General features: G+C 39.8%; 1 protein-coding gene across 1 annotated transcript in view; it reads right to left on the bottom strand.

The window, feature by feature from the left end:
• Positions 1-24,473, bottom strand: part of INPP5D (inositol polyphosphate-5-phosphatase D) — an 85,374-nt gene that overhangs the window by 53,844 nt on the left and 7,057 nt on the right. Inside the window, exons 3-4 of the mRNA XM_087725652.1 lie at positions 9,272-9,422; positions 2,807-2,972 (exon numbers count right to left, since the gene is read on the bottom strand). Of these exons, the coding sequence (XP_087581778.1) occupies positions 2,807-2,972; positions 9,272-9,422 (317 nt within the window). The remainder of the gene's footprint in view (positions 1-2,806; positions 2,973-9,271; positions 9,423-24,473) is intronic.

The following is a 24,473-nucleotide window of genomic DNA, read 5'->3' as shown; positions in this document are numbered from 1 at the left end:
GAACTCATCTAGGACGCTATCTGCGGAGAGGGGAACTACCCTGTGCACCCCTTCTATGGTGAGGCCCAAGGCGGGAAACCATTCCAACCCCAGGAGAGCGGGCAGGTCGTTCCTGACGATTAGGACTGGGAGTTTCCCCTTAAAATTCCCGTATTCCACCCGGATGTGGAATATCCCAGCTGTGGGAATCCCATTTCCCTGGTAGTCTAGGAGGGAGACCCCGACGGGGCGCAATCTGCTCTGGGGAACCCCGGGACAAAGGCGGGAAAACAAAGCCCAAGATAGGAGAGAACGGGAAGACCCGGAGTCCACCTCCATTTGACAAAGCTGACCTTCGAGTCGGACGGCGGTGCTTATCTTGCGGCTACCAGCGGGAACGTGGGATGCCTGGTAGACCACGCAGTCGGCGCTGGAGGGCTGGTAGGTTGAATGGCAGTCCTCAGCTCGCCTCGCGGAACGTGGCTGTTGGCGGCGTTGCGGTTGCGATGCCTGGCGCTGGTCGCTGGGCTGCATGAACGATGGGGCTGGCAGGAGAGCCCGGCAGACCCTGGCGAGGTGCCCTTCTCCTCGGCAGCGGCGGCAGACGGCAGAACGGAACGGGCAGGCTGCGCGGCTGTGGCGGCCGCCGCATCCGCGGCAAGGTGCGTTTACGGCTGGCTGAGCGGGCGTCGGTGGTTGCTGGGGTGGCCTCCGCTTCGGCTGCGTCCTCATTTGTCCGACGATTTCTTCCTCCTCCTCCTCCTCGTCTTCGGCAGGGGAGAGGTCGTCGACGAGGTGCGTCTGGGTGGACGGCCCCGCGGCGGCTTGCGCAGGGGGGTTCAGCTGTAGGCGTTCCATGTCGGCCGTGGATTGTTCGGATAGTTCGGCTGCTCGCGCTGTCTCCACGGCTTGCAACAGGGTGATTTTGTGATTCCGGAGCATGCGGCTGCGCAATTGCACGTCGCGGACCCCGCACACAAACTGCTCCGCGAGGTTCTCCTCCAGGTCTGCAAAATCACACTGGGCGGCCACAGTGCGCAAGGCCTCCAGGAACTGGCTGATGGATTCATTGGGCTTTTGCACTCGGCGGCGGAAAGCGAAACGGCGTGCAAATAGAGAGGGTGAGGGAGCGTAGTGGTTCCTCAGCCTGGACATCAGCTCATCCCACCCAAGTTTGTAGGCTGGCCTTGGGGCGGCCAGGGCTCTCGCAGAGGCGAACATGGAAGGCTCACAGCAGGACAGGAAGAAGCTGCATTTCTCCTCGTCGGTCTGAGCCTGGTTCTTCGAGGCGATCAGGTAACACTCGAACCGCTCCATGAACCCGTCCCATGATTCTCCGGTGGCTACGCCGAATGGCGCGAAAGGAGGAAGCGACGATGCCATCGTGGTGTGGAGGCGGAGAGAGAGAGAGGAAAGGCGGAGAAAATTTCGCGTTCGCTGCCGGGGTTCTCAGTCTGAGATAGCGTTCGAGCTGGTTCAGACGCGGTGGCAGCTGGCTGTTCTTTTCCGTGGTCGCGGGAATCGGAATCCCACCCTCGTCGCCAGTTTTGTGTCTTGGAGCGAAGGGAAGGACGCGACAAGAAAGTATGAGGAAGTGACTTTATTCAGCTCATAGTAAACTGCGATTCAACGTGGCGTGGTTCGCGCCAAACATTTATACCCCCGGGTTTGAACGAGGAGCCAATGGGGCGTCGAGTAGCTCGACCAATCAGGGTGAAGATTGAACCGGCTCCGCCCGGGAACCAATCAGGAAAGGAGTCCTTTATTCACGCGTTCGTATTTCCCGCGCTAGTATTCAACAAGAATAGTGGTTTTTAAACTGTTTCAGACCAAGGGAACATCATTATTTAAAAAAACAAAAATCCTGGAATACCCATTCAAGAGAGATGGGGCTTCTGAATGTCAGCTGATAAGCACTGCCATTTCTGCTGTACCTTAACTACTAAGGGGAAAAAAACTCTCTGCAAGAGACTAAGGAGGGAAAAAGAAAACTCTCTCTAAAAGTCTTTTTCCTGCCTTGGTCCTGCAAAACTCTTCAAGTTCTTGAATTCATGGAACTCTATTAGGAAAACAAATTCCTAGAAAATGTTATCTTTCTTCCTGAGAAAATCATACTGCAATATTTTAGATTAATTATTACTCCTGAATGTCCATTACAGTATAAATTATATCATTTATGTCAATTTACATTGCTCACACATTATGGAAAAATGCAATTTGTGTAATGAAGTTATGATGTAAATGATATAAATTACTATGAAAGACATAAAACAAAAGCAAATTTTACTCCCTCATCTGGATACTTTGGTTGAAACAAAGAGCTCATGGATTATTTGGGGAGGATATTTACACAGAAATTTGGTCCATTGCATCTGTAGTCCACTAAGAAAAAGGTTTATTAAAGTTTTGTTGTACATAATTCTTCAGTAAAAAAGGCAAAGATTCATTCCATTTCTCTGTGAGTTCCTCATCCTCTCTGAGGAAACATTTAACAACTTTGTCATCTAAAAACTCAACTTTTAGAAATTCTTATTGTTCTCTTTGATTTTTGTTTGCCTCTGGATTTTTTGTTTCTGTTTTTTGGCATTCCATATTACCACTATACACTTTTTTGCCAGAGGTTCCCCCCCCCCCATTAAAACAGGCTTTCCACTTCCTGAAGGAAGGCCTTCTTAGCTTTTACAGTTTCCCGGACACCTTTACAAAGAAATGCTCTGGCCTGTTCCTAGAGTTGTCTGGAAACCGTTTTTTAAGAGAACTGTGAAAAGAAATGTGGAAAATTCTAGACTTTCTAATTCTTCTTAAGGGAAATGGTGATAGATCTTACTTGCTGGTATCGTGCTGCTGTAATCGCTGAAGCAAGGTTTCAGAAAGAGGTGGTTTGCTAATTTCTGCCATCTGGATATTATCATTGGATAAAAGCTCTTCCTTTGTTTCACTTACTGGAACTGATATGCTGCGTGGAGGTAATACAGGTGGAGTAGGCAAATAATCTGTCACCAAAACAAGATATGCACACACTGTGAATTAGGGATTCAAAATGCTATTTTAATTAAAACATTCTATTTTTCAATAGGATACTATTCTTACTAGAGAATACTTCTCTATAGAGTAACCTCTGTGTATGTTGATATGGTACAATGACAGCTCGATAAAGATTTTGGTGACTTAAGTATAAATCTTCACATAGACATGAAAGTAAGTGAATGACTATGGTATAATCAGTATGTTTCAGTTTAATCTATTTGGGATAAATTATCACAATTTATCAGATAATGGAAAAAGAAACAGGTGGTAGCAAATAACAGAATAGAATAGAATAGAATAGAATAGAATAGAATAGAATAGAATAGAATAGAATAGAATTCTTTATTGGCCAAGTTTGATTGGACACACAAGGAATTTGTCTTTGGTGCATATAATTTTCCCTAAGAATTCTGAATTTGTCCTGAAAAGTCAAAGAAGCCAGAAAACCTGGATTGAAAATTACTTTGAGCCAATTATTCAGATATCGGTTTTAAGTTTTAATTAGAACTATTTCAGCTTAAGAGTTGAGTTAGGAACACAACAAGGAATCAAAGATAGGTTCCTTAAGAAGCTTCATTGTACAGCTTCTAATGGTTCTTATATGCACATATTTGGAATCCATATGACAGCTATGGTATTATTTTGAACTTCTTGTATACCAGGAAATAATCACCTCTTGTTGCATACATGTACATGTACATGCACGCACACACAAAACCTCAATATAACAACTTCACTTTTGACCTTTTTTAGGAACTGAATTTGGGTCAATGGGATAAAAAGAGTTCTGATATATTTGAAGGCCTTAACTTATTCTATAGCATTCTCATTTATCTCTCATGTATGATTGCATATAAAAGCTTTAAAAGACCATAACTTCAGTTTCTTCATAATTAATGATTTAATAATTGACCATGCAGTAAGAAGCAATTGATTTTAGACCTCTCTGCAAACCAATGGGTGAAATAGAAATGATGGCTGCTCCAGTTGCATATAAGAGATGTGTGATACGTCTACCAGTCATGTTTGGAGGAGGATGTTCTAATTTTCTGAGATGTGCCCCATATCATTAACATAGAAATTAAATTTAAAGGGGACTAGAATATAACTTTGTTTTATACCCTTATAAGTAGGCACCAGGCCAGAAAAATATCTTGGCTCTCAAGTCTTATTTGGATAAGTAACGCTATGCCCTAATACAGGTAAGCCCTAATAAGTATCAACAGAAGATCTGTTCAGTTTCAACCACAATCATTTACCGGAAACTAAGTTGAAGATTGTTTTAAAAAGAATTAAAGCTATATACAACATCTCCCCCACAAGTTGGAATATATATTTCTTAGTTAGATGTTGTAAGGCTAAGCATTCGTCCATGACTGATCTCTCTATCATGATCCCAGCTGGCTCTTCTGACCAGTCAATGAATTTTCAGTAAAGATTCCTATGTGCAAGGATCTATAATTCAGTGGCATAAAATACGACTGAATCTGAAGGAAGAACCTTTAACAGACAATTGAAAGCTAACATTACATATTATTTAAAAAGCTGAAGCTCACTTCATCAGATGCATTACCTAGATGAACTGATGCAGATTTAAATTTAGATGAGCATGCAGGGAGAAAAGGAAAAAAAATTGTTTTAAAAATAAATATGTTTTAGACTTCGAGGCGTTGTCCCGTACTTTGACGACGTCCTCATTTCTGCGGCCACCCATGAAGAACTCATGGCGTGACTACGAGCGGTGCTTCTCAAGTTCCAGCAAGTCGGGCTTAAAGTCAAGCGGGACAAGTGTCAAATTGCCGTCCCTCAGGTGGAGTTCCTGGGGTTCCTGGTCGACGCTCGCGGCATTCACCCGACTGCTGCCAAGAGTAAAGCCATCGTAGAGGCTCTTCCTCCAACAAACAGAGCTGAACTATAGGCCTTTTTAGGCCTCCTGAAGTTTTATGCTGTGTTCCTCCCCCACAAGGCCTCTGTCGCCGAACGCTCCACCGCCTCTTGGACTCCGGTGCGCCCTAGCTGTGGGGCCGCTGTGAGGCTACCGCTTTCCAGGCTGTCAAGCACCTCCTGGTCTCCAACGATGTGCTTGCCCAGTATAGCGAGCACTTGCCTCTTGTGCTCGCCTGCGATGCCTCACCCTATTGGGTGGGCGCCGTCCTGTGCCACCAACTGCCCAGCGGCGCAGAGGTTCCTGTGGCCTTCTTCTCCCGCACCCTGTCTGCCTCTGAACGAAACTATGCCCAGATAGATAAAGAGGCCCTCGCTATCGTGGCCAGGGTGCACTGTTTCCACCACTACATCTATGGCCATCGCTTCCTCATCGTCACTGACCACAAGCCGCTCCTCGGCTTGCTGGCCGGTGACCGGCAGGCCCACAGGTCATGTCCCCTCGCATGACCTGCTGGTCTGACTTCCTAGAAGCCTATGACTACTCGCTCCAGCACCACCCCGGCAAACAGATCGCTCACGCTGATGCCCTCAGCCGATGCCCCCTGCCTGTTGGCCTAGAAGATCCTGCTGCCATTTCCCCGGTGTTCCTGGTTGACGACCTCAACCTGCCGGTCTTTGCCACCGACATTGCCCGGTTGTCCACAAAGGATCAGGTAATTTCCCGAGTCCTAGATTGGGTTAGGCGAGGGTGGCCCAAGGACCCCATGGAACCCGAGTTCCTTCTGTACAAATCGAGATTTGTGGAGCTCTTGGTCCAACCCGGCTGCCTTCTGTGGGGCCATCGTGTAATCGTACCGGCCTCACTGAGGACTACTGTCTTGACGCAACTACATAGCACTCATCCTGGCATTGTCCGGATGAAAGCCCTGGGCCGTAGTTATGTATGGTGGCCTAAGTTAGACCAGGACATCTCTGCCCATTTTGCAGGATGCCCTCAGTGCCAGGACGCCCAAGCACTACCACCCAAGGCAGAGCCCCGGGTTTGGGAGCCACCCTCTGCCCCCTGCCGCATGCTCCTCCTTGCTGTGGATGCCTTCTCCAAATGGGTTGAGGTCATCCACATGCCCTCGACTACCGCTGATGCCTTGATAGCGGCCCTCCGCCGCTTGTTCTCTGTTTCTGTTTCTGTTTCACTTTATTTGTATGCCGCCCTTTTCCCTGGCGGGACTCAGGGCGGCTCACAGTTCAAAAGGGGGAAGGGAAGGACAAACAATTTACAACATAAAACATAAAAGCACTACACCATTTAAGAACTCAACAGTCATACAATTCGAGTAGGGGTTAAAGTCTTTAACCCCAGGCCAGTCGGGATAGCCAGATTTTAAGTGCGGCGCAGAAGGTCTGGAGGGTGGTGAGGGTCCGGATCTCCACGGGGAGTGGCCATGGCCTCCCTGACATGCTGGTGTCCGACAACGGACCTCAGCTGACGTCTGCCAAATTCGAGGCTTACCTTGCCTCATTGGGTATCCACCATGCCCTTATCTCCACATTCCACCTGGCTAGCAATGGGCTGGCCGAACACATGGTGCGTTCCGTTAAAGAGGTGCTTGCCAAAATGGGTCACCTAGGTTGGCAGGAATGCATTGACATCTTCCTATTGGCCCATCATGCCACCCCATCCCCGGACACCAATACCAGCCCTGCAGAACTCTTAATGGGTCGCCGCATCAGAACATCCATTGACTGCATGCACCCCTCCTATTCCACTCCGGCGCCCCTGGACTCCCATGGGGGTACCCACTCTTTCGCCCAGGGGGAGGCAGTGCATGCCAGAAACTATGTAGGGCACCCCTTGTGGCTACCAGGTGTTGTGACTGACCAGACCGGACCCTGCTCCTACAGGGTCAGGCTGGACGACGGCAGAACCTGGAAGCGCCATTGCGACCAGTTACGGAGCAGACGAAGAGCACCGACCAACCAACAACTAGCACCGACCAACCAACAACCAATAGCGAACAGCGCAGGGCCCAGAAACGAGGAAGCCGTCACAGATCAAGCAGCCAACGCAGAAGTCCAAAGCGGAGACTTACTTGGTGGGCCAGCCCAGTCCTTGGTACCTCTGCAGCCCGTGCTGTTGCCATCCTGCGAAGCAAGGTCCTCGGCAGATCGACCAGTCTCCCCAGGCGGCGACAGAGGGCCTTGCGCTTTCAGCCGCGTTAGGCGGCGCCCAGCCTATCTACAGGACTACGCTTGCACAAGCGTAGGGGAAAGGAGTGTCACGTTCTGAACATACTCAATAAAAGTTGTTTTAAGCGGGAGTTACTCGACAGCTGATTGGCTGGTACACAATAATAAACTATTGTTGAAATTAAAGACTTTTGAATATTAAATTGTAAGGGTTAAAGGGTGCATGGAAAATAAAAGCAGAAAGGAAAGAAGATTAGAAGATATAAAAATAGAGAGTCAGTGGGCAAAGTGGGGTGGAGCACAGATGTTTGGCCATGAAGGAAAAATGAGCCACTACAAGGAAGGAAAGGAATAAATGGGTACCATAAAACAAACAATTAAAAAAAAATCAAACTGACAAAGCAGATCTTTTTCTTTCCTGCAGCAGGAAAACACAAAGAGAAGAAATTTGGGGGTTTTATTTTTGAGCTGTTGACGCAACAGATTCCCCTTTCAAACAGCAAACAGTGTGCCCAAGGATGGGTCTGGTCACCTGCTTTAGAGGCAAGACTTTAGTTTCTAACAGCTCTAGCATTATCTCTACATTGTGATTAAAGGTTTATTTCTTTTTTAGTCACTTGTATTTCCACCCAGCTGCTGGAATAATATTAATAGAAAAATCTATTAATATGTACAGCCACAAGATCTCTATTATTTTAATTGGGATTTCCCTGGGAGAGAGAGGGAAGAGTATTACTGAACACTCCCATCTGGATGAAGCCAGCATGTTAAAAGGACTATGTGTAAGAACCAGAACAACTACATAGGACTCACATGGAAACCAGTTCTCCAATTCAGGATTAGTCTGATTTAGGTTGAGGCTATAGCTGTGCCAAATGTATAATCTTGTGAGCATCTGAAACATAGTTAAAATCTTTCTCCTCTGAAAAGTTTTGTACATTATAATTAGAATTATAGATGCTGTTTTTATCTGTTTGCTGTTAATTGGAATTTAATTAGAATTCTTTTTTTTTGCAATTTGTTTTAAACATAAAAAAACCAACATAAAAAAAAATTCTCATCCATTACATACAGCATGTCGTTTGGTTACAGGTGTTTTTGCATCCATATTTTCAATTACATTTACAATCACAGATTTTTCATCTAATATAACTAAATACCTCACTTTCATTGTACAACGTATATTCAATTCAATTACGATTAATATTTTTTTCAATAAACCTAATTTCCTTACATTCTTGATTGTCTGTTTGATAACAATATATCTTTATATAATCACATATCCCGATATGAAAAAGATTTACCAACCATTTATATTTGTATATCACTGTTTTTATGTATAATCCCACCAGTCAACTATTGAGTATGCTTATGTTCATTATTGTCCTTGTACATCATACATTCAAACAAAGATGTTATTCCTTCATTTTTTAACAAGGTATTCTAAATAGTCACTTCATATATATACCAATTTTTAATTAGGAATTTAATTAGAATTCTATTGCTTTAACCTTGTTTTGGAGTTTTAACTTTGTAAACCATTAGAAGAGTATATTGCCAAATATGTTTCTACTGTCATGTCAGAAGAAGCAAGACAGAAACTTGCTTCAAGTTACATTTTGTGCTTGCATACATCTAAAATATACTGCTAGAGAAACTTTAAAAAATTAATAAAAGGAGTATTAAATAGGTATCAGTTGACAGTATGATTGGTGAAGAGAATAACCTACACACACAGTACAATTCAAAAGTAAAAATAAACATTTTAAAAAGAATTATGGTATAGCTTTATATTTATGACTAAAAGGAAGACAATACTCCAAAACTAGTAGAACAATAGATCTTCTTGGGTTATTTTATTATATTTTTTGACACATAACAGGGAAATACCTCAACGTATATAATTAGAAGACTAATAAAATGCTTTGCATTTTCCCAGGACATTCTCTACTGTTTGAAGGACAGAATGAGATAATATTCTTGAATTATATTCATTATAGTTGGTTGATTGATAGGCAGTGTTCTGTTTCAAAGAATTGTTAAAGATGTATATAGTAAGCGGTAAAGTTAAGTATTCAACAGTCCTTAATTCAAAATGTCAATTCAATTCCACTGTAAAACTAACTACTTCCTGTAAATTGGCAACTTTAGATTAGTAATAATGTAAATTACTATTTTTTGAACTTCTTACCCAAGTCTTCTTCTAAATCATCTGTTGTCTCCTCTTCTTCATGCGGGACTGGGAATTTAAGGCTCCGGACCAGCCCCATGTTCTCTTTCTTGTAAAACTCTATCAGTTCATCTAAGGAGTTGAAATATTGCACTGGAACACCGTCACATGCCTAAAGGTGTCATTCATAGATAGATAGATAGATAGATAGATAGATAGATAGATAGATAGATAGATAAGGAGGGAGGGAGGGAGGGAGGGAGGGAGGAGGGGAGTACATGCATCAAATATTGCTGTAGATTTTCAACCAAATAAGTAGTAGTTAATAAGACACTTAGCAATACATTAAATCCCAGCATTTCTTTTTAAATAAACCTTTCCCCATATTTTCAGCCACATTTAGGTTTTTTAACAATTTTACATCTAAGCAGGAATTCTTATTAAGTGCTTCCTTTGGATCCTAAAGCCCATTCTTCATATTCTTCCTCTGTTTTTCTTCTGCCTACATTTTCCTTACTGTACTTATAGATTGATCCCCAAAAGAGCTTTAAAAATGGATAATTAAAACAGAGAGATGAGCACCATATAAATTTAATGAATAATAATAACTAATTTGATTTAATTTATTAGTCACATTACTTTAAGGTATGTAAGCTGTATCAGTAAGTGACTCATTTTATTTCCTGGTCTCTTTCATCCAGACCAGTGTCAGATACCATGCTAAAAACCATAGAAGCTGAACATGCGGAATTCCAATCCAAGGGGAAAAATAACCCCTCTTTGTTTTGAAAGATGAATGGCATTAAGCAAGACTATCTTACAGGTACCTGTAGCAAGATCACAGGCACATCTTGTCTATACATGTGTTTCATTTCATCAGTGCAAATTCTGCATTCTATCTCCTCCCCACCTGCCAGTCTCAGCTTCAGTGGAGACCCTTTGAGGTTGTTGTATGCAATCTAATTTCATTTTAATGTATGCCGATTGGTGTGCATTCAAAGTGACAATAGAGTCTATTCTATTCTATGCTATGCTGTGCTGTTCTCTTCTATTCTGTTGCCAACTGTGAAAGGTGATTGTGTTCTTTCTAAACGGGAGAATAACACAACTAGTTCTTTTCTGACATAAGAGTCAGTCCATCTTTTTGCACCAGGGCTTCATATTAAACTGTTTGACTGTTCAGGACCTCAGAAGGTAGCAGTGATACTGGATGAGCCTAGAGCGAAGATAAATGAACATTTAGCTCATCCCCACCCACACACCCATGCTTCTTTGGGTTGAGAGAGACAAAAGATGGTTAACAAGTTTTACTGCATTTTGATAACAAGTGGAAATTTGGATGTCCACAATTTGGCAGCATGACCTTTGAGCATTTAGGATGCAAAAAAAGATGCTGAGATGCAGATGTGGGCATGCTTGTGTGTGCATATTAATGTGTGCAGGTTGTCTGTTGTTCGCTCTGGGCTAGATGAGGTGAAACATCTCATCTACTGCATCTTGTTAGGTTTTAACTTGTTGGGAATAGCAGCTGAAACTGTTGCATGTCTTGGCGTACCGGGAAGAGCAAATCATGCACAGTTTTCCATTTTAGCTGAACTTCAGTTTATATCTGCAAGCGCAGCTATTTACTGTTTCATAGACCCTCCCCCCCCGTCCCTTCCTCTCTATTTTTATTTTCCATTTTCAAATACTAACTCAATTCTTTGTAATTATGAATCAGATACAAACAAACTTCCTCATTTTTGTTTCACTTTTTTAAAAGATTCAAAAGATTTTTTAAAAAAGACCACTAGCTTTTGGACCTGAAGATGTCAAATTTACAAATTAAAGTTTCACTCGGTTTATTTATTAATTCCATTTTATTTATTTATTTATTTCAAACATTTTGTATAACCTGTTAATCTATATGACTTTTATTTTTTTTACATCTTCATTGTTAGGCTTCATGCAGATTATTACTTGAACTCAAAGGCTATCAGACAAATAACCACAGTCATAGATGGTGGACAGCTATTTAAAGAAAATAAAACTTCCTCAAGTTTCTTATATTTATTCAAAAGCTATAATGTTGCAAGAGATATCTGGAACCATTGAACTGATAGAACCAGTGCAGGGCTGGGAACCAGAATAGTTTATAAACATCAAAGAAGCTTCACTCGTCCACTGTTAGAGATACGTTGTTTTTTAAAGGTGTTCTTTCTTTTTCATTCTACAGTATATGGTTTCTTTGAAAAAACAGAAAAGACCATAAAATTATCATTGCTAAATTGCTGCAATTCTACAATTATGCCAGTGTACATAAATAGAAAATATCCACCATATGATTAAATATATAAAAATATAGCCATAACAATTTTCAATTTTATAAAAGACTGCCAAGTTTCTAATAATTTCAGATTATTAGTAGATTTTGAAAATGAAGAAATGGCTGTAGTGGCTTCTCTGGATGCAGATATGTACCAATTAAATTTTTGGAAAATTTATGAAAAATGATTGCTGTGTTTTATTTTTAATAAGGTGTTTTTATTATTATTTAATAATTTGAGAACTCTCTTCTGGAGATTGTAAAACAATAGTGCAAATATTTTGATCATAAAAGAAATAGTAATAAATAAAACACTTTTCCAGTAGGCAACAAAACACCTTTGTGTCTTTTGCTGAGATTTAATTAAACATTTAAGGATCATTATTCCTAGGAAAATATTCTTGGGAGCTCTGAATACTTCCGATTGTAAAATATAGATACAGTAATGGTATTAATAGATGGTTGAAAATATCTATGGAGCTATATGGAATTAAAAAGGCTATGAATATGAATATCTCCTCATAGCTGATATGTATTCTGAGAAGGATGTTAATTCTACTTAGTTATTATAAACCAGTTGTTAAATTATAGATTAATTGTGATGGAATGGTCAAATAGTCTCCCTTTTAAATTTAAAACTTTCTTAAGAAGGTTTAGTTTTAAATTAGATCATTGGATAAGGTAAGAGGTACAAAGGTAAGAGTAACAAGTCAGCCATAAAGAATGTGGAATCAGGAAACAGAGCATGATGGTTGCCTCATTTTTTTTTAAAACCAGCAGTGTTGGTTGCAGACTTGAGTGGGGGAAGAGAAAAGGGGCATAGAGTTGTCATCTCTATTCTATTATTTTAATTGAAATGCTTGGTCTCACGTTCTTTGTGTTTCACCCTGGTCTTAAATTATTTATCCCTTTGTTTTTAATCATCTAATTTCCCATTTGTTTTGTTTAATACTCTGCTTAATAATGTCTTGCAAACTTTTGACAATACTTGTTTGAGTAAATTTAATTTTGGCACTTTTTTTAAAATGATGTTCTACTACCCATCAACTGTGCAGTCTTTCTCAACAGGAAATGAACTGGGCTTCCCAGTTGATTCCGATATGTTTCCAAGTGACTTGGAAATATTAAAAAAAGATTGTGTGGATATCTTTCAAACATTGATAGAATATCAGCATGCTAAACTAACTTACTATACATATTCCTTCCTCTAATAGCTGCACTTTTCCTAAGTGGTGAATTTTGGTGATTGTCTCTTATTAATTTCTCCCTAGAAAACATCACAGTGAAACCTAATTGATCCAGCATTTGCTCAGGGATGCTCATAAGCAGGACATAATCACAATAGCAGCTTCTGTCTTACAATCCTCCAGCAATGGCATTTCACTGCATAGTATTTCCTACTGAAGATAATATATATCATATTTTTTGGAGTATAAAATGCTCTGAAGTATAAGATGCACCTAGCTTTTGGGGAGGAAAACAAGAAAAAAATCTACCTCTGCCTCCCAGCAATTTGCCTCCTTACAGCAAACAGCAATCAGCCTGTTTCAGTTTCAGTTTAGCCTGATTAGCACAAGGGGAAAAAAAAATCTGCCTCTGCCTCCCAGCTATTTCCCTTCTTGCAGCAAACAGTGTGTTTCAGTTTCAATTTCAATTTCAGCACAGCCTGATTAGCACAAGCAGCTGATTGTTGGTTGGATCAGCCTCTTCAAGCTGCAGAGATTTCCATAGCCTATTGCTGCCTTAGACTCCTCGTTTTCAGCCTCCACATGCCCTGTTTTTGGCCTCTGCACACTCCATTTTCTGCCCGTTCCAGGCAGCAGGGATCGGAATGGGGGGAAAATGGAGCACGCGGAGGCCGAAAATGGAGCGCATGGAGGCAGCAATAGGCAATGGCAATCCCTACAACTTGAAACAGCTGATGGTCGGGAGGCCAATCCAACCGACTATCACTGCTTATGCTAATCAAGCTGTGCTGAAGCTGAAACTGAAACAGGCTGTTTACTATTTACTGCAAGGAGGCAAATTACTGGGAGGCAGAGGCCAAAGGTTGGGGGCTGGTGGATGGGCAAAACTACATTCGGTGTATAAGATGCACCCAGATTTTCCCCCTCTTTTAGGGGGGGAAGTGTGTCTTATACTCCGAAAAATACAGTAATTGTCACAACTAGGAACTAATGACAGCATTCCTTATTAATTTGTCTAATCTCCTTTTTAAAAAGCTTGAATATCACCTGAGCAATGTTTATGTTTAGGTTTTTTCCCCTCACCCAGGAAAAAAGATTGAAAGGATTAGCCAGAGACATCACCTTTGCCCAGGGAGGTCCATTTGGAGGTTCCTTTCATGTCCCTGACAGGAGCTGGAGTGAAGAACAAGAGCTCAACCCACCCAAAGCAGTTCTTGGGTCTAGAACGCGGGCTTGCTAACCTCCTGCCTAGCGTTCCAATCACTTCAGCCACTAAGCTCCTATGTTTAGTTTTATACCTAATTACTTTTTGAAGTAATAGTAACCCCTTAGATATGAGATGCCTTTCAAATTTGGACTCGACCCTAGTTTACTATTATTATGGCATTAGGAAAATAGATAAGAAGCTTTTAAAAATAATTATAAATGGAATGTTTTTGTATCTTTTAAAATTATGTAATAGTTGTGATTTTGAGTTTATGGGATGCTTGTTATATTTTACTGAGTGGTGATTAAAACCATTCGTTTTACTAAGTGGATTTGTTTCGTATTATTTTTCTGGCAATAACTTTGCCCCCAAAGCAATTCTGCAATGGGTTATAGGTTAGGTTATAGGTTTATTTCATTTATATGCCGCCCTATTCCCGGAGGGACTCAGGGCGGCTAACAAACCCAAGAGAGTAGGTAATACAGACAAGGCAAAAACAACAAACAGGATACAGAGAAAATTTAAAAACAATCAGCAGTCACACAATTCAAGCAGGGAGGGGAACTCGTCAACCCCAGGCCTGTCGGAATAGCAAGGTTTTAACGGCTTTACGGAAAGCCTGAAGGGAGGTGAGGGTCCGGATCTCCGTGGGGAGTTCGTTCCAAAGGGCCGGAGCAGCCACAGAGAAGGCCCTCCTCTGGGTGGTTGCAAATCGACATTGGCGGGTAGATGGAATCCAGAGGAGACCTAATCTGTGGGATCTAATGGGTCTTTGGGAGGTAATTGGCAGCAGGCGGTCTCTCAAGTACCCAGGTCCAATACCATGAAGGGCTATAGAACAATAAACAAATGAATTCCAATTTAACAACAGTTGGTGGAATCCAATGAAACTCCTTTTGTTGGTAGAGGTTTTTTTCAATAAGAAAAAGAGAGATAACACCTTGAACCTGTGTTATATTGCACTATTCTGTGTAACTTAGGATATATATCATCTTGACTGACCATGTCAATGAAATTTCAGATAGAACTGTCACTCCATCTAAATCTATTGTTGCAATTTTCAGCAATTAAAATTCATTACAAGAAAGCAGCCTTGCCAGTAGAATGTTGAAAGAAGCACAATCTACTAATGGAGTTTCAGATATGTCTTTTATCTGTTTCTTGAGAAATCATCCATCATTGTTGCACAGAAAGTAACAGTTGAAATAATATTAAACGTAAAACATATAAGAAGTTGTGATGAGAAATGAAATCAACCCTCCTTCTCTTAATACTTCCATCATGGCTATTTATCAGCCTCTGGACAAAGTGGGTTATTAAAGAATGTGACAATATCCCATCAACATATACATACAGTATATACCAGTGTTGGTGAACCTTTTTGGCACAGAGTGACAAAACAGGAGCATGCACAGGAGGGGGGGGGCGGGAAACACCAGAAACCAAAAGAGCAGCTCCCTGGCATGCGCATGTGCGGCGGTTACCTGGTATACAGGTTTCTGGCATGCCATGTCCACATGAAAACCAACTGGCCAGTGTGCATGCTCAGTTTCCCGGCGCATGCATGCGTGCCAGGTAGCTTCTCTTCTAGTTTCTGGTGCTCCCACATGCACAAAGACCAGCTGGCCAGCACACATGTGTGCGCCGGAACCCGGAAGAATGATGGCTGGTGTGTCCCGGAGAAATGGCTCTGTGTGCCACTTCTTGCACACATGTCAAAGATTTGCCATCACTGGTATATACACTTATACGCACTTGGTTCTGGTTTTATGAAATAGTTTTTCGAAATGAGGATCAGAAATAGAAACAAGCAGTTTGCACAGAAGTGAGAAATAACCACAGAAAACAATCTGGAATGCCAGCTGAAGTCCATAAAAGTCACTATCACAAGATGAAAGTCCCTGGGCAGCTTCTTCTTTTCTTTCTATTACTGACTTGGCACATAAATGGTTCAGTAATACTAAGTTTAAGAATAAGTTTGTGAGTTTAAAATAAACCAGGCTATCCAAAATAAAAACCTGTTAACTGTTCTTCGGTGCTCCTTTAGGTCAAATAGATCTAAAACTTTGAAGTTCCACATGTATCACCTTACTAAGAAAACAACTGGATAAACCATGTAGAGAGGGAGTAAAAGTGCCACGGAGAAGAGAGATTTGGTGTGGAGTAGGTAGATAAGTGATTTAGGTGCTTTTCATCACTTAAAGCTGGTGATGTATAATTTATAATCAAGTAAAATTGCCTGCCTATCTTATCTAATGCTACAATGAATGAGGCTATTGCAATGCATTGTTCCTATCAGGAGGCTGAGTTCGATCCTAGGTATCAGCAGATATGTCTTTCTCTGGGCGAGAAAATATCTGCTGTGAGATCTACATAGGTATCAGAAAAGGTATCCGGCCAGTAAACACAGTTCCATTCAGTCGCCCATGCTCCCCCCCGCCCCGATGCAAGGGATTACAGGGTTGTTAAAACCAAAAGAATTAGGTAAAAAGCAGCAGCTAAATGTTAAAAGCTAGGCACAAAAAAACCATGTATCTATAGTACTTAACCAGATATATTAATTCCTTCTTCATTTCTTTAAAATATATAATTCAAAGTATATTTTTTCTCTTTTTCACATTTATAATCTAGGACTAGGATACCAGCAGATACGTTGTGTCTTCTGCTCATAGTGTTACTTTTGTGAGGCAATAAAGAAAGCCAACTGTAACTATTTAGATGTTTACTGTTTTTTTTTCTGGCATGGAATTAGATAAAAAGAACCTAAAGCTGAAACCATTAAGGTGAAACAATATATTTTTTAATCCCTATTCTGAAATTAGTTTAGTAATTTCTGTGGAATTGATAGAGAACAAATCCACTATAAAATGGCCAGGATATAGTCACACTGGCAGATTTTCATGAAATTTATTTTAGTCTTCCTTAAAACCACTCTCAAGTAGTAGTGTACAATTTGGGAATAATGAGTGCAAACAGTTCAGGAATGGACTTCCAGTTTGTTCCTAGGGTCAATTTAAGTCCGGAGGCTTCAGGGACCTTCAGGAGGCTTCCCTGAAGCCTTGTGACTTCCAGTTTGCTCATAGGGTTATTTTCTGCCCTTCAGAAGAACTGGAGATGAATTAGTAACAGATGACATTAGTAACAGAGATGACATTAGTTATATTTTGATCTACAGATTAGTTTATGGTGCTTTGCTAGCCATCGAGACAATCTTTTTCTAAAAAAACGGTACATTTAATGTCTACCTTCCCCAACATAATGCCTTTCAGATGTGTTGAACCACAAATAACATCATTGGACAAAGCCGCTATGGATGGACCACTCAATTACCCTAGTACCCCAAATCCTTGTTTTTCAAAGTACTCCTTTGAAAATAAGAAAATACCATTACAAAGTAGCCAAAACAAACAAACCACCTGAAACTAATCAAGGTTGGAAAAATAAGCTTTTTCTTACTTGTTATCATTTGTACACACACACACACACACACACACACACACATATATATATACACATACATACACCCATTATCACAAATTAAAATGGGAACAAATCCACTATTCCTGCCATAGGAATGGTAAATCTGGAGGGAATGATGGGGTTTAGGATCTGGGGATAGCAACTTCAACACAGATTATTTGGATTGCCATTACTGACACAACACTTACGGTATGTTTGGTTTGTGGCAGTGGTGAAACTTTCTGTTCACATACTGGGGATGGAAAACTACCATCCCACCAGCGGTTTCCACTTTCTGCCAGCAGAGAATCGTGGGAAGGTAAAGTCTCCACCTGAAGCTTGACTGTTGATTACATTAATTAATGTAATAATTAATAATTAATCAGTGGAACAGCTTGCCTCCAGAAGTTATGAATGCCCCAACACTGGAAGTCTTTAAGAAGATGTTGGATAGCCATTGTCTGGAACGATATAGGATTTCCTACCTAGGCAGGGGGTTGGACTAGAAGACCTCCAAGGTCCCTTCCAACTCTGCTGTATTGTATTGTATTGTATTGTATTGTATTGTATTGTATTGTATTGTATTGTATTGTATTGTATTGTATTGTATTGTATTGTATTGAATTGAATGTATTGACACTGGAAGTATTTTAACATCTTAAAGATGTGTTTCCTTCCATAGTATCTATACAAGCATTTAGGCCTCAGAAATAAAGCAGGGTTCTTGACAGGTGCTTTAAAACTTTTCTTCAGCTAAACGGCTTACATTAACATTATCTTAAACCAGGGGTGGGTGCCGGCCAGTTCTAACCTCTTCTAAAGAAGAGGTTCCACAAATCTACAGTGTCATTTAGAACCGGTTCCAGATCCCTCCCCCTGCCTGTCTGCACATCATCAAGATGAAGAGCGAGAGGAGGAATTCTGGAGTCCACAAGCCTTAAAGCTGTCAAGTTTGAACACCCCTGGGGTTTTTTTTCTAAAGGGTAAGGGGTGCAAAGGTCTTGTAACTTGACAGCTTTAAGACTTGCACACTTCAATGCCAGAGTTTCTGAGCCAACATTTTGGTTGCTAAGCAAGAGTGTTGTTAAGTGAGTTTCACCACATTTTATAAGTTGGCCACGTCCACCCAGTCACATGGCTGGCAAGCCACTCCCTCCAGGTCACATGGCCAGCAAGCCACTCCCACAAAGCAGGCCACACCTACAGAAGAGGTTCTAAAAAAATTTGAAACCCACCACTATCTTAAACATTCTGTTGTAATCCTATAACCTTAGAAAGATTTGCAGCTGGGGAAAAAGAGCTTCTTCCCAAAATAAAAGCCAACCATAAATTAGACTATTTTTAAAAATCTATGCGGAGAAAAGGAAAGCAGAATGGGGATGACAAGGAGTGTGATGTAGGCTGGAATGTTTGACAGCAAACTGCTCATAACTTGTCTCAAGATTAGCTGTTCCTGAAAGACATATATTTTTAAAAACTGCTATTCACATTATATAAAGGAAGTCAACACAAAACATGGTACTACTGACATTTTAAAGATATTTTATCTTTCACTTTTAACTAGCTGTGGAAATAAAAGAAAATTATGAAAGGATGGCGTGAAAAAAGAATGGATTAGGATTTGAAAATGGAAATATTCCTCAACATACTTCAGGCTGTATGTTATCCAGGCATGTAAACTTATATTCAGTTTCTACTTCCATGAATTTACTCATAAATACATAAATCAATGGATTTTATTCATTTATTTACTCTACAGAAGTATAACCGGAAATTTGAAACAAGTTGGAAAAAAATTAATTAAATGGATGAAATTCAGGATGATAGACAATGATGTCAAAGGGAATATTATCTACCAGTGTAAATACTACAGAATTATAATTACATGATACTATACAATATTGTGTAAACACATTCCCAATGCATTTTTTAAAACCTGATTTAATGCTCTGTATTTAAAGTTCTGGAATATCAAACAGATTCTATAACAAATGAATTGAGCTACGGCTCATAAAATTTTCTTCCCCAATAGAGCTGTTTGGTTTTGAAGATGCTAATCCAAAATCACCCCTTACACAGTAGCTTTTGTTTGACATATAACAATTGTTATCCATAGGTGTTGGTATCCTTGTGTTTTTTTCAATTATTATCATCATTTTCATGATAGTTTTTAAAATTCATGACCTGTTATAATCATTTGTATTTTCAAATTGCCATGAACTTAGCATTACAAACAATATAGAATCTCTTAAACCTTTTAAAAAGAATTTTAAATTGCTTCCTACTGTGATATCTATTCTCCAATATCCTACAAAGCACTTGAGACAAGGTCTCAAGGGAGACAACTTGAGATAGCTACATGTAGCTATGGCTTAGGATAACACGGCATTGTTCTTATTAAAATTACTTCAGCAACTGCAAAGAGCAGGTATTTGCTTTTAGGGCAAATGCTTAGTTAGTATGACAAGATTTTAAATAAAATCCACTTGTCTCTAAAAATCTTCTAGTTTCCCAGTGTTATCAGGAAAAATATGTCCATCCTGTATATGTCAGTGGTAATCACCTAAAATGTGTTAAAAGCAGACTATAATTAAATCACATAGTATTTTCTCTTTGCAACAACTATTGACAAAAGATTAGCCCTATCCTTCTTTGTATTTCTTATGTTCAATTCTGTAACTGGAAAGACCATTGTGTTATATTTTCTGCACATTGTATTAGCCAGTGCATAAAACAAATGAAGGAAGTCATTTTGGGCAGCTTTATTCTGCATCAGATTTTTTCAATATAATTTTCAAATATGTGGAACTACAACTAGCATAAATCTCAGCCAACTATTCAAGCCAATAATAACACTATGGATGATATAAGTTATGTATGTCATTTACAGAATTGGAGAAAGTTAATCTGCATGAAGAAGAGGTGCATTTTTAAAATTCCCTTTAATAGTTAAACTTTCAATTCTCTATCCTCTTTCATTAGATGGTCTCTAAGTGATTTAAAATATAAACAATAAAATATAATTAAAGCAATAGCAAAAAGTAGATATAAATAAACAATTAGAACCAACATTTAGAAGTCTAAATAAAGCGATCATAAATGTAATTACATCAATTGTCAATACAACTAAAATCTGATTAACTTGATTAATTAAATATATTGTTTAATATCAGAATAGATTAGCTGGCATTTTAAAGATTTAAAATAAGATCCTAAAAGATCTTGTGGGAGGAAAGAGGCAGGGAGTATTCTCATAGTACTATCTAAACATAAGATTCTTTTATCTAGGATCTCCCGGCTAACTCTATAATAGAGAAAAGGGCCACGGGAATTCTTAACTAAGAGACAAGAATATGTGGGAAGAGATCTAGATTATACACCGATATAAAAAGCCAAAATACTCTTGCTAATTTATGACTGTTTGGATTTTTAACAGTAACGAAAGTTTGTTTTACCCAATACAATGCAACCCTTTGCTCTCCAGATGTTTAGGACCTAAACTTTTAGTTGGTCCAGAAAACATAGTCGAATATAGGGAATTACAAAACACTGTGAGGCAGGCACCAGTAAGGCTGAAGTTCATGATTGCAAACTATATCTTATTGTGAATTCATAGACATAGAATTCATAGTTATCAATTACTGAAGATATAGAACGTTGGTCCTTACCTGAACATTTCTTTTATGTAGATAAGGCGGGAGGGGCTACAGCTGGGTTTAGTCACAGTCTGATTGGTCCAGAGACTGAGGGAATTTTCTTAAAGTATCCTTCCTTCCCTATTGTTTCCCAGTTTCCTCGAGGTCAAATGAAAAAGCTGCAAAAAATATAATGCAGGCAACAACAAACAAACACCCCGACCGCCCCTCACCCAACTACAATGACTAGGGCCCAACTACAATGACTAGGGCAGGATGTAGCCCCTCCTGCCTTAACTACATAAAAGAAATGTTCAGGTAAGTTCAGCAGTCCGAATTTTAAAAGAATTTAGAATATCCAATTAACCGAATCAGAATAAGATAATTCCAATAAATAGAATAAATTCAATACCTCAAGGAGCCAAACTAGTGCTTGGACCAAGAGACTGAGAGGAAACTGGAAGCCAAAAGGGAATTTAAGAAAATTCCCTGTCTCTGGACCAATCAGGCTGTGACTAAACCCAGCTGTAGCCCCTCCCACCGTATCTACAGGAAAAGAAACATTTATAACATTTCTAGTCCCTCTACTTCTTCATCTCTCAAAAGCTTCCCTGAGAATCAAAACTTTAGCTTTCCACTTCTGCTTACGTGTTAATAACCACTGCAAAGAACCATTACATTCTCTACATTCTTGCTGTGTCAATAATCGCTTGTAATTGAAGTGATTGAATCTGATAGTAATTTTCTTAGCCTGCTGCAATGTCTTCTTTCCTCTTTCAGCACATTCAAAAAAGTTGAATTTAATATTGTGTGCATTCTATTAGATTAAGGTTTTCAAATCCAGACAAAATGTCAGATCATATAAGTAAAAAAAAAAACAAAAAACCATTAGTTCTGCATATCAAAAACAAAAAGATAATGCATTATTATTCATGTGACCGGTTCTAAGTTGTGCCCTGGCATGCACTCACATGGGCAAATGTAGGGATAGCATGCATTCTGGGCTGGATTCTGAATTAGCCATAATTAGCATAGGACTATAAAAGTTTAATTCAAATAGGATTAAATCTGTATCTGCACCAATATTCTTGATTGCTGCTGTTAACAAAAAACAAGTTAGATTGGGCTAGATTAATAGAAAGTTAAATGCAGAGAGTGACATTGTTCCTACGTAGCCTATATTATCTACAACAGTTCACAGGAGATCTGACACACTCTGTATCCTCTGCACAGCTCAAATCTGTTGGTGACGTCAGTAAGGCCAGTTGCAGGAAATGCAGAATATAGTTCAAGTTACCACTTGTCACACTAGAAGAACTCATTATTTCTACAAAAGGCTAGGGAAAAAAGTCAGATCGTTGCTGTTGGCTAATTTTTGTTTGCACAGGATAAATTTTATAGATACCGTACTTTATAGTTCTTGTAATGTATTTTGTATATTTTCAATTTCACATAAGTTAAACCTTATATAACTAAAATACTACTACTTTGCTTATTCCCACAAATTTACAGGTCCTATTTCTTACACTAGAACTTATCAAATGTTTAACCGACTAACTTATTATGCAACAAAGTTTCCCCTGATATTAGAGGAAAATCCATCATGTCATGTCATTAACCTTTTAGTAAGGTTCACAGAAAGTAATAGTACTAAGTAATATATACTGGAAGCCATAAGCCAACTACTTCCTGCGTGATAAGAAAGCACAATCACACCACTCACTTGGAGCTTCCTCAGATCAACAAGGATCCTGATTATTGGGCTGCTTTTCAGACTATGCATCACTTTTACACACAGTTATAGTCTCAGAGACAAAGAAAAATGAAGAATGACCACATGTTCAAAACGAGCCCATGGTTTTGCCTCCCTGCATACAACCCTAATGTTCTGTTGAAAGAAATGTCCTTCTGGACATCTGGATTGTGGGAAGTTATCATCCAGCCCTCTCCCAGAAAAATGAAATATCCTAGGAAATATTGAAAAGGCAGAATATTTCTCTGGATGTGAAAAGAAAGAAACATGCTTTAAAAGTCAGAATAGTTGTCTGTAGCTTCCTGCCCATTCACACTTTGTCAATGGGCCTTTGAGATGGCCAGACTATCCCACTTTACATAATAAAGACTTCTCCTCCACTGCAGCTGTAGGGGGAAGGGATATTACTCAACTGACCACAAGGCATCTGAGAACTCATCACAGCCTAGAGAGTAGCCCCCTGCATGGCACCATGGGAGTCTGACAACCAATCAGAATACATTTCTTACACAGGAACAGGAAACAGAGAGGTGGCGACTAAGCAGGGTATAAAAAGCCTAGCAAGCCCCTTCCTCAGCCCTTCTCTTCTTCTTCTCCATCAACATTGAAACATGTGATCACCTTTTCTGTTCAGGGCTCAAGCCATGTGGCCCTGTCCAACAATAAACCATCTTTCCAAGCAGCCTCCATGTCTCCAGTGTCTTCTTCCCCACTTGGAGCTGAACCCAGAAGGACATTTCTTTTAACAGTCCTGAGATCAATTAGTGATGAAGAACAAAATGAAAAGACCTCTTTGCCAAAATATGACATAGCAACAATGAATGAAGGGCTAATGGCTAATGCTAAATAAAATAATTGTTTCAGGATACAAGCATGAGAGGCATTTAGCCTGTGTTAGGCTACTCATCTTATGTAACCTTGGGTTGCAAATTAGGCTTTCTTCCTTTAGATATCATGATGCAAGGAAAGGACTTTGCTATAAAAGCTAAAAAAAACACCAGTCTTGAACATTACACAAAATGTACTGTGGTGATACGGAAGCCTTAAAGAAGTTAAAACTAATTGTGCATAATTTTTAAACAGGCAAACTAATTTGAAGTAGTAAGAGAGACACAGATATAAATTTAACACTCTAACTACAAAAATGTTCTAGGGTCCAAATAAAAGACCCCCTCCTCCAACAGTCTGGAAACTTCTTACTCCATAAGGTGGATTTAGAACTCTTGTCATTCTATTTACTGGGAAAGCTGGGAATTGAAATTCAGGGGACGGTTTTTCACCCAACCTTAGAATAATGTTTCTTCTCTGTCCTCAGAAAAATAATTCAGCAAGAAATCTGGGCCATCTGGAAGCCTTTCCAGAAGAGAAGGAAATTCCATCTTGGAATCAGAATCCAAACAGAATGACTTCCATTGTCCTAGGCTAGTAAGTCCTGCTCAGAGCACCAAAGCAACAGAACAAGATTTTTAGAAACCCAACGTTTGGCCCCAGATACAGGTAATCCTTGATTTACAACAATTTATTTAGTGATCATTTGAAGTTACAACAGCACTGAAAAAAGTGAATTCTTACCATTTTCACACTTAACGGACTGTTGTAACATAATAAAAATTTGGCACCTGGCAACTAGCCTGCAATGTCATTACCATTTGTAGCCTTCACAACAGCTTCCAACAA

Source organism: Thamnophis sirtalis, unplaced genomic scaffold, assembly GCF_051295495.1.
Source record: "Thamnophis sirtalis isolate CommonGarterSnake01/CBP01778 unplaced genomic scaffold, rThaSir2_p1.2 scaffold_11, whole genome shotgun sequence".
NCBI classification, from domain to species: domain Eukaryota; kingdom Metazoa; phylum Chordata; class Lepidosauria; order Squamata; family Natricidae; genus Thamnophis; species Thamnophis sirtalis.
This window is presented reverse-complemented; position numbering and strand designations above follow the sequence as displayed.